General features: G+C 44.2%; 1 protein-coding gene across 2 annotated transcripts in view; it reads left to right on the top strand.

Annotated features, from left to right (window-relative positions):
• Positions 1 to 17,477, top strand: part of PFKL (phosphofructokinase, liver type) — a 433,821-nt gene that overhangs the window by 177,954 nt on the left and 238,390 nt on the right. For both annotated transcript variants that reach the window (XM_085648708.1, XM_085648707.1), the window contains one exon: positions 16,551 to 16,614. In XM_085648708.1, coding sequence (XP_085504834.1) covers positions 16,551 to 16,614 — 64 coding nt within the window. The remainder of the gene's footprint in view (positions 1 to 16,550; positions 16,615 to 17,477) is intronic.

Genomic DNA, 17,477 nt, shown 5'->3' with positions numbered 1-17,477 from the left:
TTTAACAAGTGCATTCACTAGGGTAATGGATTAATGGTAATGTGAGCATTCTTTATTCAGAATGCTGTCATTTCCAATGTAACACTATTAACTCACTTTTATGTGATGGTTACTAACCAGGAGCACTATAAGTGTCCTTCTCCAAAAGGTACAAGTCTGCGTCAGTCCCGCTGGGATTCAAACTCTATGAATTCATTTATGCATATAGGGAGCACTTTACACGCTTCTCTATCTTACTGGCATGTACTGCAGAGGTATTCCATGTAAACATTTATAGCGCAACTGCTTTTGAAAAAACTAACTGCTTGTTCAGTATAGGAAGCTATTTATGACCACCCAATGCACTAAACACAGACCCAATGGATGGTACAAACAGATAGGGTCATGATTTTTCTTCTATAGATGACTTCTCTATATTGAAGATCATTATCGTTTCACTCAAACTCATTTTCATCATGAGAGGATACGGTCACAATTTGGAATAAAAATAAGTCGGATATATTCACTAGCAACAAAATGTATTTGCACAGCGCATCACATAATACAAATGTACTGCAATGTGCATAGTTTAGTGAAAAATATTATGCATGCTGGGATGTGCAACTTTAATAATTAATTGGCATCAGTTCTTCAATTAACAGCTTTGTAGCCTACAATAATTAAAATGGACTGCATTTTAAAATGCAGGTAAATATACTGCAATCTGTTTTCCTGTGATTAGAAGCATAAGTTTGGATCACATGTTATTATTAAAGAGTAAACTAACAGCTTATATTTGGCCTGTCCATTTTACAGTTGCAAAGGTGCAGTTTTGTGGCATGCCTGCAGAGGTTTGCTTTCCTGAAAATACACATTTTCCAATAAAATTTCAGCTTTTTATTTGTAAGTAATGCCCTCTTAGGTCTCAAAATATATGTTTGTGTAGGAAAGTAGCCCTTTTTGACATGGTCACCCCCACTTTTTGCCTGGTAATTGATGTGATTTCGACTGGAAATGCGCTAAGTTCCTGCTAACCAGGTCCCCAGTGCCAGAGCTCTTTTCCAAAACTTTTCAAAATTTTTCCCCCCAATTGGCAACACCTGTAGCTCCTTCTAAGTCCCTAGTAAATGGTTCCTTTGGTACCCAGGGCCTGAGGTACTAAAGAGGGTCCCTAAGGGCAGCATCACAAATTGTGCCACCTTAAAGGACCCCTCACCAAGCATATGCAAGACTGCCATTGCAGGCTGCGCGTCTTTGTGAAGACAAAAGTGAAAACACGACATATCACACATCCTTGTGTGCCATGTTCCTAACACTGCGTGTAATATTTGTAAGTTGCCCCTACAGCAGGCCTGACAGCCCAAAGGCAGGGTGCTGAATATTACATGTGAGGGCATACCTGCACGATCAGATATGGCCCTGTACTGGTCGGTCTTATTACTGGCAGTACAAGTAACCAGGGAAGCCATTTAAAACATGGCTGGGCACTGGTGAAAACGATTTCCACCATTACACGATGGATTCACTGAAGATAGGGATGTTTGGTATCAAACATCTTGTTATTGATAAACCCACACTGATTCCAGTGATGGATTTATCAATGCATGCACCTTAGAGATGACCCCTCAAAACCTACCAGCCTCTGGTGTGCTCCCAGATTGGTTTGTTAGCCTGCCACCTGAGACACTATCCTGAATTCCTAAGGTGAGAGCCACTGCTCTCAGGAGGCCGAGAACAACAGCCTGTCAGGGAAAAGGGTCTAACACCCCCCCTCCCACTGGATGACCTGCTGATTAGCCTTCCTTGGGCAGCAAGCTTTAAAGATATGCCTTCTAGAAATGAGGTGCACTAATTAAACAGCCTGTAGGCTACATTCGCAGGCTCTGTCAGGAGGAAGCACACATAACCAGATTATGTTTTTGAGTGATGAGAGTACCTGGATTACTAGTGAGTGCAGGATAACACTTACATTTATGATAAGCTACAAAGATCTGCCACCTTTGAAATGCGAATCTGGCTGCCCTCACAGGAGAGGAACCCAACCCCCTTGTCCAAAGCCCCCTTTGGCACCTGGACAGGTGGGAAAATTAGCTAGGCTGGTGGGTGTGCCACCTCAGGCTATTGACCCCAAGGGGCAGCCCATTGGCTACTACCCTATACTCTCCCAACACCCTTAAATTCAGTATTTAAGTGAGTCCCAGGCACCAGAGAATCAGATCCTGATGACCTCAAGAAAGAAAATGGATGAGAAGAGTTGCACAGCAAGAACAGAAGATACAGAAACTGCCAATCTGTATGGTTGGTGCCAACTATACAGGCCTGCCTGCTGACTTAGCCTATTGTACCAAAAGCCAATTTGTCCTGCAGCTTTTGAGACTCCAAAGACCGGGAGACCTGACAGCCTTTGCCCAGGAACCATGACCTCCAGAGGGACAGCTGAACTGTCCCCTGCATCCTGCAGACAGCAAAAGAATGTCCAAGAGTACTGTGGCTCACCAAAACCCAACTCCGCTAAGCCCATGCACCGTGTCCTCCAGCCTATGTTGAAATGGGCCAATGATGGCAACGTGGTCCTCAGACCGTCAATGTTTTTAATCCACTGTGGAGTGACTCCTCGTGAACTAGCCTGCAGCCCCTGTTGGCAGGCCCCTTATCCACGAGTGTTGCCAGATGGAGAAACCAGACACCCTCAAAGACCCTCTGCACCCGGACGCCCTTATCTGAGGAGAAGAGGACACAAAGTGTCCCCATGTCCCCCAACATCACAAGAACTGCAGCCTCTTTAAACCGCAGCCATTCTCTCTTGAATTACATTGGACACCAACGCTGTTTGACACCTTTGCACCTGACTGTCCTAGTGCTGATGGTGATGTTCTGCTGGTGCTGCCTTGGACCTTGCCCACCTCTAACCTTAACTCTTGGAGAGGGGTCCTGTTAGTCGCTGACAAGAACTGATAAAGTGCATATGATTTTCCTCCCTTAGGTTAACATTACTGAACTCGGAAACTGCACGGTCGTCTTTTTTAACTGAAAAATATTCCTATATAAAACCATACTTACCTGAATGATTTTTTTCTGATGCCTAAACATATATAATAAGTACCAAACAAAGTGCCAATGCTGCAAAAGGCTTTTGCCTAAACATTTTTCGTGTGTATTGACTAAAACAATCACATTTTTGACTACTTTTTCGGTCAGATTTAATCAGACAAAGGTAAATCAATTACATTGCATTTTCATTTTTCAAAACCTCTAATACTTCATAGTCCTAAACTGCACCGTGATATCCCCATTACCCTTTTTTTTAAATATATACAACAATTTTTTAAGTTTTTGACACCTTCTAAAAATGCAAAACTTGACAAAAAATGCCTCGCACAGACTGCATTTAAACTGCAGGTGAGATTTTTAAACATAGCGCAGTCACCTGAGATAAAAAGAGACAGGATATTGGTTAAACAATCTTTCGTTCATTTATTTCAGTGCACAATGGTCCTGACGAGGATCCCAGCAAGAAAAGGGTTCCGAAACGCGTAGACCTTACTAGTTAAGGCCAACCAATTGACAAAAAGACTTTTTCAAAGAACAAAGAGTTTAAAAAACGAGATTACTATTTTTATGGATGGCCTATACGTGTCATTGACACGTTTTCACTTAGTTTGTTTTGTATATAATGATTAATATGAATGGGTGTGAGTGGGTATGAATGCTGAAAAGAGTTGAATGTTTTTTTGTCAAGTTTTGCATTTTTAGATGGTGTCAAAAACTTAAAAAATTGTTGTATATATTTAAAAAAAGGGTAATGTGGATATCACGGTGCAGTTTAGGACTATGAAATATTAGATGTTTTGAAAAATGAAAATGCAATGTAATTGATTTACCTTTGTCTGATTAAATCTGACCGAAAAAGTAGTCAAAAATGTGATTGTTTTAGTCAATACACACGAAAAAAGTTTAGGCAAAAGCCTTTTGCAGCATTGGCACTTTGTTTGGTACTTATTATTAGTAGACTTGGCCTTGCTGCCATTAAGTCAAAACCCAGAACTGTTTAAACATATATAAAGCTGTTTAGTATTTCTATAAATTGGTGTGGATCTCCTTTTTAGGTCTCGCCTAGTGTTGCAGAGCATGCGCTGCTGGCTTGGCGAGACATATAGTGAGAGAGGAGAATTCAGAAGGGGACTTGAAGCCCCGCCCATCATTTTCATTGGGTCGCGTCAGCGTTTATGCTAAATTCTGGCTTCCCATTGAAAATGATGCTTTTTAGTCAGTGCCCTTTCTCCCTTTCGTCCGGACAGGATCGTCTGCGGCTGTCGCAAAACAATTTCTTATCTTTAGGGGGACCATCTGTTTCTAATTAGCATGGCCGTAGTGCAGCCAGCTTGTTTAAATGAGCTTTCCCTTTTGTTCCTGAGGCACGCACAGGGGCCATCTGTTTTTTTTTCTTCAGTCTTCCTAATGGCCCCGAAGGCGTGTGTTCGTCTGGAGCTCCCAGAATCTTTAAGACGACACTGGTATTTCCTTCCCCCTTTCCCTCCGTCTCTCTCCTCGCTCTCTTGTTTTTTTTTTTTGTATGGACAGCGTACCATCATGGCCTCTTCCCAACAACAACGGAATCCCCCATCTGTCTAAATATTTAGTGGTACCTCTATCCCTGATACTGGGGCAAGTCCCAAGGCCTCCTGGCAGAATGACAAAGTTCATTGGAGAATGCTGTGGCCTGTTTATTAAATTGCGTTCTTTACATTTTAAACACATGAAGTTGACACTTCCCTGCGGTAGTACTTGCAGACTTGCCACCAGCAGCTGGCTCAGTTAACAAACAGTTAAGGATCTTGATTCTTATTCTGCTCCTCAGCTCTGGCTGAGTGTGAGAGCTACAAATGTTACAATCTGCGGCCTCAGCCTGCCTGCATTAATGAAATTATTCTGGGCGCTGCGCAGCTGTCTGTGAGTCATTCACTGACACTAGAAACCCGGGGCGGGGCCTGCCCTTAGCAGTACAGTTATGCTACTGGTAATCCGGATGTGACCTCACAGGAAGTGAGGTCGCCAGAAGCGGCGCAGCCGGGGACTCGTCCAGAGTGAGAGTCCCAGTCTCAAGTGCGCTGCTGCCTCAGCCTGCTGCTCAACTGGCTGCACATCAAATATACCAAGCTGCGTTCTGACAAGCGCGGATGGCAGCATTGACCGCAGACTCACTCTGACTCTTGAGCATGATGGCCCGGGCCGCGCTTTATGAGAGGCATCATCGCGGGTAGCGCTGCGGGGAGTCTGCCAGACACTGGTGGTCATCATGCTGTGCGGCCGTGACCCTGGCCGAAGCCGCCGGACTCGACCATGTGAGACAGTCAGTCTTCTAGACTCTGAGACTGTAAGACAGAAGTAAGTGAACTTCAAGTAAGTACTAGTTTCGTACTAGTTTCGCCAGGCAGGCGCTGCTGCCACTGACTAGTTAGTAAGTCTATTTTGTAACTTTAGCACGAGCGCACGCTGCAAGATCTCATTTAATTTACACAGTAAAATGTGCAGGCTGGGCTGCTCTATCTCGTCATCCTTTTTCGGAGTGTGAGGTTTATATTCTGCAAGATGAGATCTGATTTCATTTCAGTTTAATCTGCAGGCCACAGGGCTGCTGTGTTTCGCCATCCTTCTGCGGTCATTGGGCACAGAGTACTAACTAAACTGAGAGGGTTTGATCGTCACTGTAATTACGGGTGGTGCATGTATAGCTGGCCACATTGAGGCAATTCTGACTTAACTCACCAGCACTAGCATAGTGGGACAGCAGCCAAATGGCAGTAGTCCTCTAGACTGAAGCATCAGAGGAAGGGCAGCCTGCCCAGGGGCACACAGTGCAACTGTACAACAGAACGCATGGAGCACGGCACTAGGTCTCTAGACTGAAGCATCAGGGGCACATAGAAGGAGCAGTCTGCCAGGGGCACACAGTGCGGTGTGCAACAGCCAAATGGCACTAGGCCTCTAGACTGAAGCATCAGAGGAAGAGCGGCATGCCCAAGGGCACACAGTGCGACTGTACAACAGCCTGCCAGGAGCACGGCATCCGGTCTCTAGACTGAAGCATCAGAGGCACAGGGGAAGAGCGGCCTGCCCAGGGGTACACTGTGCGGTGTAAAACAGCCTGCCAACACCACGGCACTGGGGCTCTGTGTGTGCTTAAGTTAACACAATGAATGGCAGCGCGTGGCGCGATCAGGGAGCTGCAGCCTGCTGGTGTTTAATACCCTAAAGTGACACTGCGAAATGTTTTTAATTTCAAATATCCTGCTGACCTGTGCCCCGATTTACTTATTTCATATTTCTGCTGTAGTTCTTATAGTACACCAGGCAGAATGGTTGTGAACACTTCTAAGCACTTCAGTTTCAACCCCACACTATTGCTGGATGGATGCACTCACTACCTTTTATGAAAACACTTCTGCTGTTGTCAGGGGAAATGTGCTACGATTAACATTGCGAGGCTGGATTTTCCACCAATGAATCGTTCTGTCTGTAGAATGCATATTGTGTGATGTAAAGTGCTCTGACACTCTGCACTGGTATGAGCAGCACTATAAAACAATTGAACTGCTTGTGAGAGAGGAACCGAAAGATGTTAAGTGCTTTACAAATGAAATAGATGATATAAGGCATATATAGCATTTTAAATATAATTATGGGTTTGCCGCACGTTCTACATACATCTGCTACATAACATTGTTTCTAGCTTAAATGGGCAATGCAATAGGTCTCACATTTGCAAGAGTTTAAACTATTGCCATTGTAAATGACAATACCTTTTTATTTATGTGTTTGAAACCTACAAGCGGTGCATAAACATGCACTTTATACTTGTAGTCCTTGCTACAGGCTGGCAGTGATTGAGCCTCTTTTGCTGCCAGCCTTGCTTCTCATAAGCAACAACTATAAGTACAAAGTGCGTGTTAACGCACCCCTTGCAGAGTTTCAAAACACATCAATAAAAGACATTGTCATATACAATGCCATTACTTGATTAATGCTTCACGAAGGGGGAAAAAAAAATAACATTTTCAATGCCAATAGCTCAAAACAATGTCATTACGAGACCTATTGCATTGTAAATGCTTGTTGAGTCATGTGTCTCATTTATTGACCATTCTGTGAATTTTCAGACGTTTTGCACTCCTCTATGTAATGCCTTAAGGCTGCTCCACCACACTATTCCCTAACAGAGCGCTTTGGGATTGCATGGCAAGCCCCTGTCCACTCCTAGATCAGCTTTTTGATATACCATAAAGAGCTAGCTACCTACACCTTGTCATTTTAATCTCACATACCCGCATTTACTACTGCCCCAGATCAACAGATATGCCTTGCCTGGCCATATGCCCCCATCACTTGCCACGGTTGGCCACCAGATGCCAGTGGTGTCTCAACATAGCAAAAGTTGTCCCTCCTTTGTGCCAGTGGAGGTCACCAAATATTAGGGACCCCCCCACCCCCTTATGGCACGGATCTCCAATTCATGCTTGGGGCTTCTACTTCATGCTAGTGTAGCCACACAATACCATGTGTCGGATAGCAGGCACCACTTTAAGTAGGTATTCCCTTTCAGCCATGTAGGCGTCACATGTGCACTGGATCAATTTTGGTACGAGGATTATTCATTCCAGGGGTTGCCACCAGATATCAGGTGTCCACTGAGTACCTTTGGTAGCTCCAGATGTAAGGTTGTCCCCCAGATGTTACCACTACTTCTCCATGACACCTCTCGCCACCTTTACACAAATTACTTTTGCGAGCTCCCCACCTCCCCGGGAGCAGTACACATTTGGACCCTGCTGTTTGCACATTATTTGTTGCAGACCTGCCTAGCCACATAGCGTGGCGCTAGGCCTCTCTTATGCTCAAGAGACTGTCTAGATGCCAGATAAGGCTTCGTGCCAGCACCGAGCGGAACTAGCACTTTTCATGGGCTTTGGGGCTGCTATGCTGAGGACACACAGAAAAGTCGGTGACAGCACCAGGGAGCATTGTCTGCCTCATGGCCAATTCCAAACGAGATGCCAGCCTCTTCCCTTAATTGGCTGAGCTTCCATGAGGGTATAGATGCAACTCTTGTTTATAAATACTGAACACAGCAACATGTGGGCCAACAGTTTGCCATAAATCTAAGCACAAAATGCTCGATATTTGGAGACCAAGTCAGTGAGACCTTTCCTCCAAGTCATTCAAGAGTATATCCTCTTGGAGATCTTTTAGAAGCAGCTGAGCATGAAAACTATGGTGATAATTATTGCTAGGGCTCGGAAGAATCCAAGTTCCCTTAGGCCCCTGAGTGGTAAAAGACCATTTTATTATAAAATTAAATGTCATGGATTTGATGCATAAGAATCGCAAAATAAATATTGCTAATTTCTTACCATACACTATAAATTCAGAGTTTTAGCTTTTGGCAAAATATCCCATCTGAGGGCATGTACAAAGGCCACTTCATTAGAAAGAGTACACATGTTTACACTTAGAGAATTAGCTGTCGAAGTTATCTACACACACACACATTTCTGGTCAGCATGGGAAAGACAGCTGAACTATTGTGTCACTTATGCTTCAGTCTGTCTGGGGAAAAAAACAAGCCTCTTTTTCAGGGGGGGGGCAAGATTTGGCTGGCTTCAATTGTTTCCCAGCAGAAGAGTACTTTTCTTCCAGAGGGCATTTCCCTACTGTTTCTGACAGAGATTAATGTAGTTAAACAGTAAGCATGTTAACTTCATGTATTAATTGTGTCTTTAATGCCAGGATGCGCATGACACCACAAGGAGAGTAATTACATTGACAATAACCCTGTAATACAGGATTGGGAGGCTTTAGTGGTAGTTACAAGGTAGTCCTTGCATTGGTTCAGCAAACCGTGTATTACTCTGGGAGGAACTTTTACAGACCCATGTGCTCATGTGAGTCTTACAACTTACGCATCCTCAACTGTGTGGGATGGCGATTGAGTCGGGCTAGGGGTGCGGAGGCCAATGGGGCAGGGGGCGGGACAATTTGTCCTGCAGATATAAACCCTTTTGACAGGTCAAAACCTTACTTTCAAATGGGTACAGTACATGATACGTGCAAGTAGGTTATGTAGAAATTTGGTGTGAACATCCTTACAGTGACTAGCACACAATTATTTTTCACTGTGACTGGCCTAGCTAAGAGAGTACAAATGAAAAATCATGATAATGAACTTCGGGAATTGGACTAGCTAGTAAAATAATAATTATTTAACAACTATTTTTAATAGTTTTTAAAAAGCCAATTAAATTGTGAAATCTAGCGTTCAATAAATATTAAGGAAAAGTAATGTGTAGAAAGTTAACTTTGCCATGCTTGAAGTTCCTGAAGGTTAAATTTGCATTTGCTCTCCCACTTTTGCCAGTCAATAATTCGCCTGTTCAAATGCTATGTGCCTCCTGGGAGCAAACAATTTTATGTATAGTTGAAAAGCGCACTATCACGCAAGGGTATTCTGGTGCTGAGGTTTTGGTATTTGGGAACAAGCCCTCATTCTGGACAGATAGCTGGTGGCTGGTCCAACTTGGTCCTCTACCTAAACCAGTGCCTAAAGCTAAAAACTTAAGTCATCTTTGACACTAAGCTGTCTTTTGAAGCGCAAAATAACTTGGTTACCTCGGCTTGCTTTTTTAATCCTTAAATCTTTTTATTTTTTTCTTAACACATTTTATTGCATTTAAGTACACAATAGCCAACAGGCCGTATACATTTATCATGTCCCTTATTAACTGATCAAACAAAACATGTAAACCCAATGCCTGATTCATGGTATTTGGATAAGTCAATCCTCTGGTAGCGTAGAAGTCCATCAAGACCGATCATGCGCAAGTCATGTCCCCGGATTCCTTGTTTGGGGATAGAGTCTATGATATCTGAGTTTGAAGAATGATCTGCAAGTATTAGTCCATGGTATTCAGCCCATCTTTTCCAAATTTTCGTATGCTTCTGTGGGCATCACCTGGCTCGAAATACCGGCAGCTCTAACCCCATACAAAAGTCAATGCCTTTTTTCCATGCCCTGATTGCCTTTTTTCCATGCCCCGATTGCTGGGGGTTTATCTGATTTCCGTAATCTTGCAATGTCCCTTTTGGCTAGAGTGAGACCCACCCACAGTAAGTGACATTTGTATCTATTACCCACGATTTCATCTGTTATGTGGAGTAGGGTAAGCCTTGGAGATTTGGGAAGCACACTCCCCAAGATTTCAGCCAAGCGTGCTATAACACCAGACTTGAATTTCTCAGTAGACATGACCATATTGTGTGTATTAATGTGCCTTCATCTTTCCGACATCTCAAGCATATAGATGATTCTATCAGGCTAGCCCACCACAGTCTATAGCGAGTATAATCGCCTCTATGAAGGACTTTGAATTGAATTAATCTCAATCACGTGGAGATGGCAGCTCCTCGCCGGGATTCCATGGCCTCAGCCCAGTCGTCGGTATCTAGGGGACCGATATCTATCTGCCATGAGGTTTTCAGTTTTTCTGGTGTGGTTTTACTATTTATGATGAGATTGATATATTTTAGAGATTTTGTGGTCGCCCAGTTAGGACTTTACCCTCTAGTGGGTTTCAAGTCCGGGAGGGATTCGAACTGGGCTATGAGGTGTGGTCGGAACTGCAGGTGCTTGCATAACTGGGTATTTGGCATAGAATATTCACTGCTAAGTTCTTGAAAGGATTTAAGATTGAGGCCGTGCATTACGTCTCCTATGGTGGAGATTCCTATCTGGTCCCAGACCCGAACGCCCTGCAAATCAGCTAGGTGGGATAATAGTCGATTGCACCATAGGGGTGTTACCCGTGTAAGGTGGCCTCACCAACCGATCCGCCTAAGAGCTTGTCGCCATGTGAGTATTACCACTATGGTAGTAGGTGGGAGGGTCTGGACATCCAGTCGGCTATATAAATAGGACGTGAGTGTTGGGTCATCAAGGAGCCATCTCTCTACAGCATAAGTCAGGTCATCTCTCTGTCCATACCACCAATCATTAATTACCTGCAGATTTGATGCCTCATGATATACAGTCCGTGATCAGAACCGCCGCGGTCAGATCTGTATATAGGAGGCGTATATACGCGATGAAACTTGGACCAAATTTGTCTCTTAAGTAATACAAATAGGTACGTCCAACTGACTGAGTCAAAGATCTTCTCCATATCGGCCAATAAAAGTGCGGCTGGCCTATCTAGCTGATACACCGACGCTATCACATTGTGGGCCCTTCTGATGTTACGGCCGGTGGAGCGTCGGGGCATGAAGCCCGCTTGATTTAGGCGGACCAGGTCTATATTAGAGATATGGAAGAGGCGTGCACTTCGGAGGTCTACTGGGTTTAGGGCAAACCACTATCTCAGCATGCCTCCAATCTGCTGGCAGGCGGCCGGCTTCAGCTACATTGAGAATGGTATTGAGGAAATGGGGCCCTAGTTGTGTTATATTGGCTTTAAAGACTTCGCTGGGGTAGTCATTGGGGCCAGCTGCTCGGCTGGTGCACAGCTCCGCGATGGCTTTTGTTAATTCTTCTAGCATTATGGGTGCATCTAGAATCTCTTGTGTGTCATCTGTTACGGTTTTTGGGGGAATATCATCGAGGAATTTCTCGATTAGGTATAGGCTGATGGCTTCTTGAGGTGAGTATAGTGTTTGATAAAAGGTTGCAAACCTTTGTGCGATCTCGGTGGGATCCGTGAGGACATTGCCTGCAGTGTCGCAGATAGCTGGGGAAAGGGTAACAGTTGTAGTCTGCTGACACAAGCGATATGAGTTTGCCCCCACTGGTAGAGTCTGCTTTGGGATGCCAGCCATGCCCAATTGCGCCTATTCTAGTAGCCCACTCTAGTATTGTTCAGTGAGACGTAATTGTCTACGTGCCTCATATGCTCCACCATCCTGGCCTTGCCTCTCGAGCGCTGCGAGTCTTCCATCTGCACAAATGTATTTCCCCGACGCTTCCGTTCCGCTGCACAGTGGCTAATATCCACCCCGCGAATCGTTGGGTTCATGGCTCCCCACAAAATCTCTGTGGTCGCGGCGGTATTAATGTTTATGTTAAAGAATTCTGTTAATTTGAGGCACTAGATAACACTGGCTTAAGTCCTAGCAACTTTTAGCCAACAAACCACTGCACATCCCCTGAGGGGTACGGCACCCACTAGGTGAGCGGCTGGATTTTGGAGCGCCATGTTGAGTGAGAGCGATGTCTTATTCCTTTGGGTAATTTTTGATCGCATCGATGTTCTCCTGAGGATGATTCTGAGTCATGGTGTGGGGTGTGTGTGCCATACCCCTCAGGGGATGTGCAGTGGGTTGTTGGCTAAAAGTTGCTAGGACTTAAGCCAGTGTTATCTAGCGCCTCAAATTGCGTGGTATCCGGTGCCCAGCCAGGCCGTCCGCCCCGTGCGATCTGTAAGGCGCTACCAGTGCAATGCCTCCCTTCGTGAGTTATCTCCCTTTGGCTGCCCATCGTTGTCTGGCCATGGGTTTGTAGGCTATCCGGGGGCCATACCTTGTTTAAATGTGGGTGTAACTAAGCGTCCGTAATGTTTCCTTCATATGCAGGTCTACAAGGACGAGAGGCCTCCTGAATAGTTGGGGGCCCAGGCACCACAAGCTAGGCTTCCAGGGCTGCGCCCTATCTTCGCTCCACAGCAACTGGGTCTCTATGTTGCGGTAACCGTCTGGCGGGCCCTCAAGTAGGATCACGGCTCCCACACACCCAGTTGCAGCAGGCTACGGGCCGACAACAGCGCGGATGTCACTGTACCTCTTCTGGGGTCGCGGTGTGGGGCTCCGGAAAGTCACTCCTTCCGCCCCGCACTCACTGCTTCTCCATAGGTGTGCGGCTGCCCACCGTGGGAAATGACAGAGCAATGTGGGCCGTGGTGGTGTGGTAACTCGGCACTCTCGCGGGTCAGCATTGTCCTCTGGTGCTTCGGGTGTTCCGCTGTGCCCGCCCGCAGTTTAGGAGTATTCGGTGCGGTACAAGGTGAGGATTTTAAAGGATTGTTATAGTTGGGCTGCTGGAGCTGGCTAGAATGTGTCCACCATCTTGGATCGCTTGGCCATGCCTCCCATCCTTAAAAGTTTTTATCCTTAACATTTTGCCCTTAAAATTTTTAGGAAGAGTCTTCCCTCAAAATCTATGGATTTTAGGAAAACGGTGATATCTGTGCTGATATCATCTAGATTGGATTACTGCAATGCCCTTTTAACAGCGCCCGCAAGCGCAGCATTCAAAAGCTGCAGACTGCTCAAAATTCAGCAGCACTCCTAGGAATCAAGTTCTGTGGGTGAGGTTAAGGATGAGTCTGGCTGCGAGTTCTGGATGGTTTGTACTGTTCTAGTGAGTTGCTTGGTGATCTCGTGTAGAGGGTGTTCCCGTAGTCCTGCCTGATGGTGACTATGGCGTGAATGACAGGTTTTCTAATGTTGCCTGGAAGTCATTTGAAAATCTTCTTCAGCATCTTCAGGGTGTAGAAGCAATATGCAGTGATGGTGTTGACTTGTGTGGTCATGACCAGTTTGCTCTTGATGAATATTCAGTGATTCCCGGAATGGTTGCTGGGAGGGGGCTTGGGTCCGAGTTCGGCTGACCACCAGTTGGAGTCACATGGTGAGGTGATTTTGCCAAAGATCACTACTTCTGTTTTTTCGTTCTTTAGCTTGAGACAGTTGACTTTCATCCAGTCAGAGAATTTTGTCATGCAGATGGTAAACATGTTTCTTGTGTGGGTGGTCTTTTCTGACAGGTAGAGTAGGGGTTGTGTGTCGTCCGTGTAGGAGAGGATGTTGATGTTGTGTGCATGGATGAGGTTGGCCAGAGGTATCATGTACACGTTGAAGAGGACAGGACTGAGTGATGAACCTTGAGGCACTTCTCAGATGAGTTTGCGGGCTTCCGAACAGTAAGGTGCCAGACTGACAGCTTGTGTTCTATTCATTGAGAAGGAGCAGACCGAGTAGAGATCGGGTCCTTTGATGTCAATCTCTTGCAGGTGCCTGATAAGGATAGGGTTGTGAGATTGTGTCAAATGAGGCAGTGAGGTCCAGGAGAATGTGGGCAGCCATGTCTCCTTTGGGGGAACAACCTTTACAACGCAACTTTTACAACGCACTACCATTACAACGCATTTTTTACAACGCATAATCCATTACAACGCATGACATTACAACGCATGACACTACAACGCATTTTTAAAAACTACCTTTACAACGCATTCCATTACAACGCATACTACCATTACAACGCATACCATTACAACGCATAATATTACACTATACTATCCAACACTTACCCTACTGATGCACCCCCTGGAGTTAGAATAGTAATTTTTACCCCTATACTATCCAACACTTACCCTACTGATGCACCCCCTGGAGTTAGAATAGTAATTTTTACCCCTATACTATCCAACACTTACCCTACTGATGCACCCCCTGGAGTTAGAATAGTAATTTTTACCCCTATACTATCCAACACTTACCCTACTGATGCACCCCCTGGAGTTAGAATAGTAATTTTTACCCCTATACTATCCAACACTTACCCTACTGTTGCACCCCCTGGAGTTAGAATAGTAATTTTTACCCCTATACTATCCAACACTTACCCTACTGTTGCACCCCCTGGAGTTAGAATAGTAATTTTTACCCCTATACTATCCAACACTTACCCTACTGTTGCACCCTCTGGAGTTAGAATAGTAATTTTTACCCCTACACTATCCAACACTTACCCTACTGTTGCACCCCCTGGAGTTAGAATAGTAATTTTTACCCCTACACTATCCAACACTTACCCTACTGTTGCACCCCCTGGAGTTAGAATAGTAATTTTTACCCCTATACTATCCAACACTTACCCTACTGTTGCACCCCCTGGAGTTAGAATAGTAATTTTTACCCCTATACTATCTAATACTTACCTTAAATGTAATTTAATATTATGCGTTGTAATGGTATGCGTTGTAAAGGTAGTATGCGTTGTAATGGTAATGCGTTGTAAAGGTATTTTTTAAAAATGCGTTGTAGTGTCATGCGTTGTAATGTCATGCGTTGTAATGGATTATGCGTTGTAAAAAATGCGTTGTAAGTGCATGCGTTGTAAAAGTGTGCGTTGTAACGTCATACATCCCTCCTTTGTTAAGGACAAATGCCTGCTGAGAGCAAACAATAGGCTGACCAGAATTGGCAGACATAACTCCTTTAAATCTGACAGAATGTGCAGGGTGGGTCTGGGAGCATCCTTTTTGATAACTGAGTAACAAAGCTTGGGTGCTTACTTGAACCCCCCTTTGCCCTGAGCTAAACCCCAGGAGGCCCCTCTCCCCTATTGGATAAAATTGGGCCTCCGCACTCTGAACCCGGCCGCCCTAGTGCTGCTGTGGGTGTTTTGAGAGTGCATCCTTGACCCTGGGGGAACCCTGGTTCCAACACCAGAATGCCAACTCCCACTTGCAAAGCACTTAACTGTTAACCGTTAACTTAATTTCTCTCCATACTGTTTTTCCTTGAAAAATGTTTTAAGTGTGGAGTTGATTTATATGAAAACCTGAAACTGCAACTGTACGAAACTGATTTTACTTACCTTTTCTCTAGGAAATGTCCCAGTGTGATATCTATACATGTCACACTGAGTAGTAAAAAGTAACTTGAAAAGTAATTTCGACTTCTTGACTTACCTGCATTTCAATCAATTGCATTTGAACCTGCATTAAATTTTGTGTAAAGCAGTGCATAAGATTTTGCAAAGCATTTATTTCATTTACTTGTGCCAGGCCTGGCTTGGTTCTAGAAATAAAAGATTTGTATAAAAGCAAAATTGGTCTGAGTTCAGTCTTTGAGTGTGTGACATCATTTGCTGATTGAGTTTGTACAACAAATACTTACCACTACCCTCTGATAAAGCCTTACTGCTCGCCCACACTACCACAAATAGAGAGTAAGGTGCTATCTACATTTACCTCTGCCTACCTTTGGGGTTCCACTGGACTCTGTGCACACTATACCTCATTTTGGTATAGTATATACAGAGTCCGCTTCCTACAGAGATATACTATGATGTAGCATATCGCTACGTCTTGTAGAAATAAAACTACATTTTCAAAAGCTCCAACCTTCCTATTAAAAGTTTGATGTCCTCGCATTATTTGTTTGTGAATTACATCAAATATGCCCTAATTTTGTGTGTGTGTTTTATATATACTTGCTTCTGTTTTTTTGTGTAGTAGTTTGGGGTTAAAATATTAGAAATTGCTTAGGCAGGGGTTCTCCTGTTCCGTTTATGATTCAATGGGTCTGCAGATATCAAACTGTTGCATTAGAAGAAACAAAATAAAATTTCTGACTAGACCATTAGATGGCAGGATAGGCGTAGTACAGCGCTTTGTTTTCAAATATGCATACTAGACAACTATTGTAACAAGCAGGTAACTTTTTTAAACAGAGTAAAAACGATTTTTTGTTTTTAATTCATCAACTTTCGCTTTAAAGATAACCCTACTTTTTCTTTTCAGGAGTTTTGAAAATAATTGGAATATTTACAAACTTCTTGCTCACCAGAAACCTGCAACCTTTAAGGTAACCAATGAATTTCCAATGTATTTGCTTTGACAAAATGTTTATGGTATGGGGAGGAATGATATAAGTCACATTACTAAATGCCAATGAATCAGATTCTGGAATGATAAAAGTCTTATTACTTTATGCCAGTGAGTCAGATTCTGTCAGCCTTGGTGGGTGGTATTTTTGCCTCTGGTGCTCTGGGTTCCATCATACTGTGGCACTTGACATACAGGGTAGCGAGGGCAAGCGAAGGCTTTGCAGAGAGGTACTTCTGGACAGAAATACAGAACTCTAACAATCAACAAACGAACACAATCATTTCAGCCCTTTGGTTGTCTTAAAACAAGCATTTGCAATGCAATAGGTCTCGCATTTGCGAGAGTTTGAGCTTTTGGAATTGTAAATGACAATGCCTTTTATTTACGTGTTTTGAAAACCTGCAAGTATTGTGTAAACATGCACTTTGTACTTATAGGCGTTTCTTACGCCAAGCAAGGCTGGCAGTAACTGTGCCTCTTTGTACTTATAGTCCATGCTTACCAGAGGCCAGGCTGGCGGTAAAAGAGACTCAGTTACTGTCAGCCTTGCTTCTCGTAAAGAATTTGTGTTTACGCACTACATTACAGGTTTTCAAAACACATAAATAAAAGGCATTGTCATTTACAATGCCAATAGCTCAAACTCTCGCAAATGCGTGGCCTATTGCATTTCAAATGCTTGTTTTGTGTTTCGAATTGTGAAATGTGGGGGTTTGGTATTGCAGCCGCACTGTAACTCTGTAACAACGGTTTTTATGTATGCCTGTAAGGAGCTGGGGGGGCACAGCCAGGAAGTTTCATATTAAATGTTTGGCAAGGTTAGATGGGCTGGGATGAAGT

The sequence above is a fragment of the Triturus cristatus genome, chromosome 3_2 (assembly GCF_964204655.1).
Source record: "Triturus cristatus chromosome 3_2, aTriCri1.1, whole genome shotgun sequence".
Classification (NCBI taxonomy): domain Eukaryota; kingdom Metazoa; phylum Chordata; class Amphibia; order Caudata; family Salamandridae; genus Triturus; species Triturus cristatus.
This window is presented reverse-complemented; position numbering and strand designations above follow the sequence as displayed.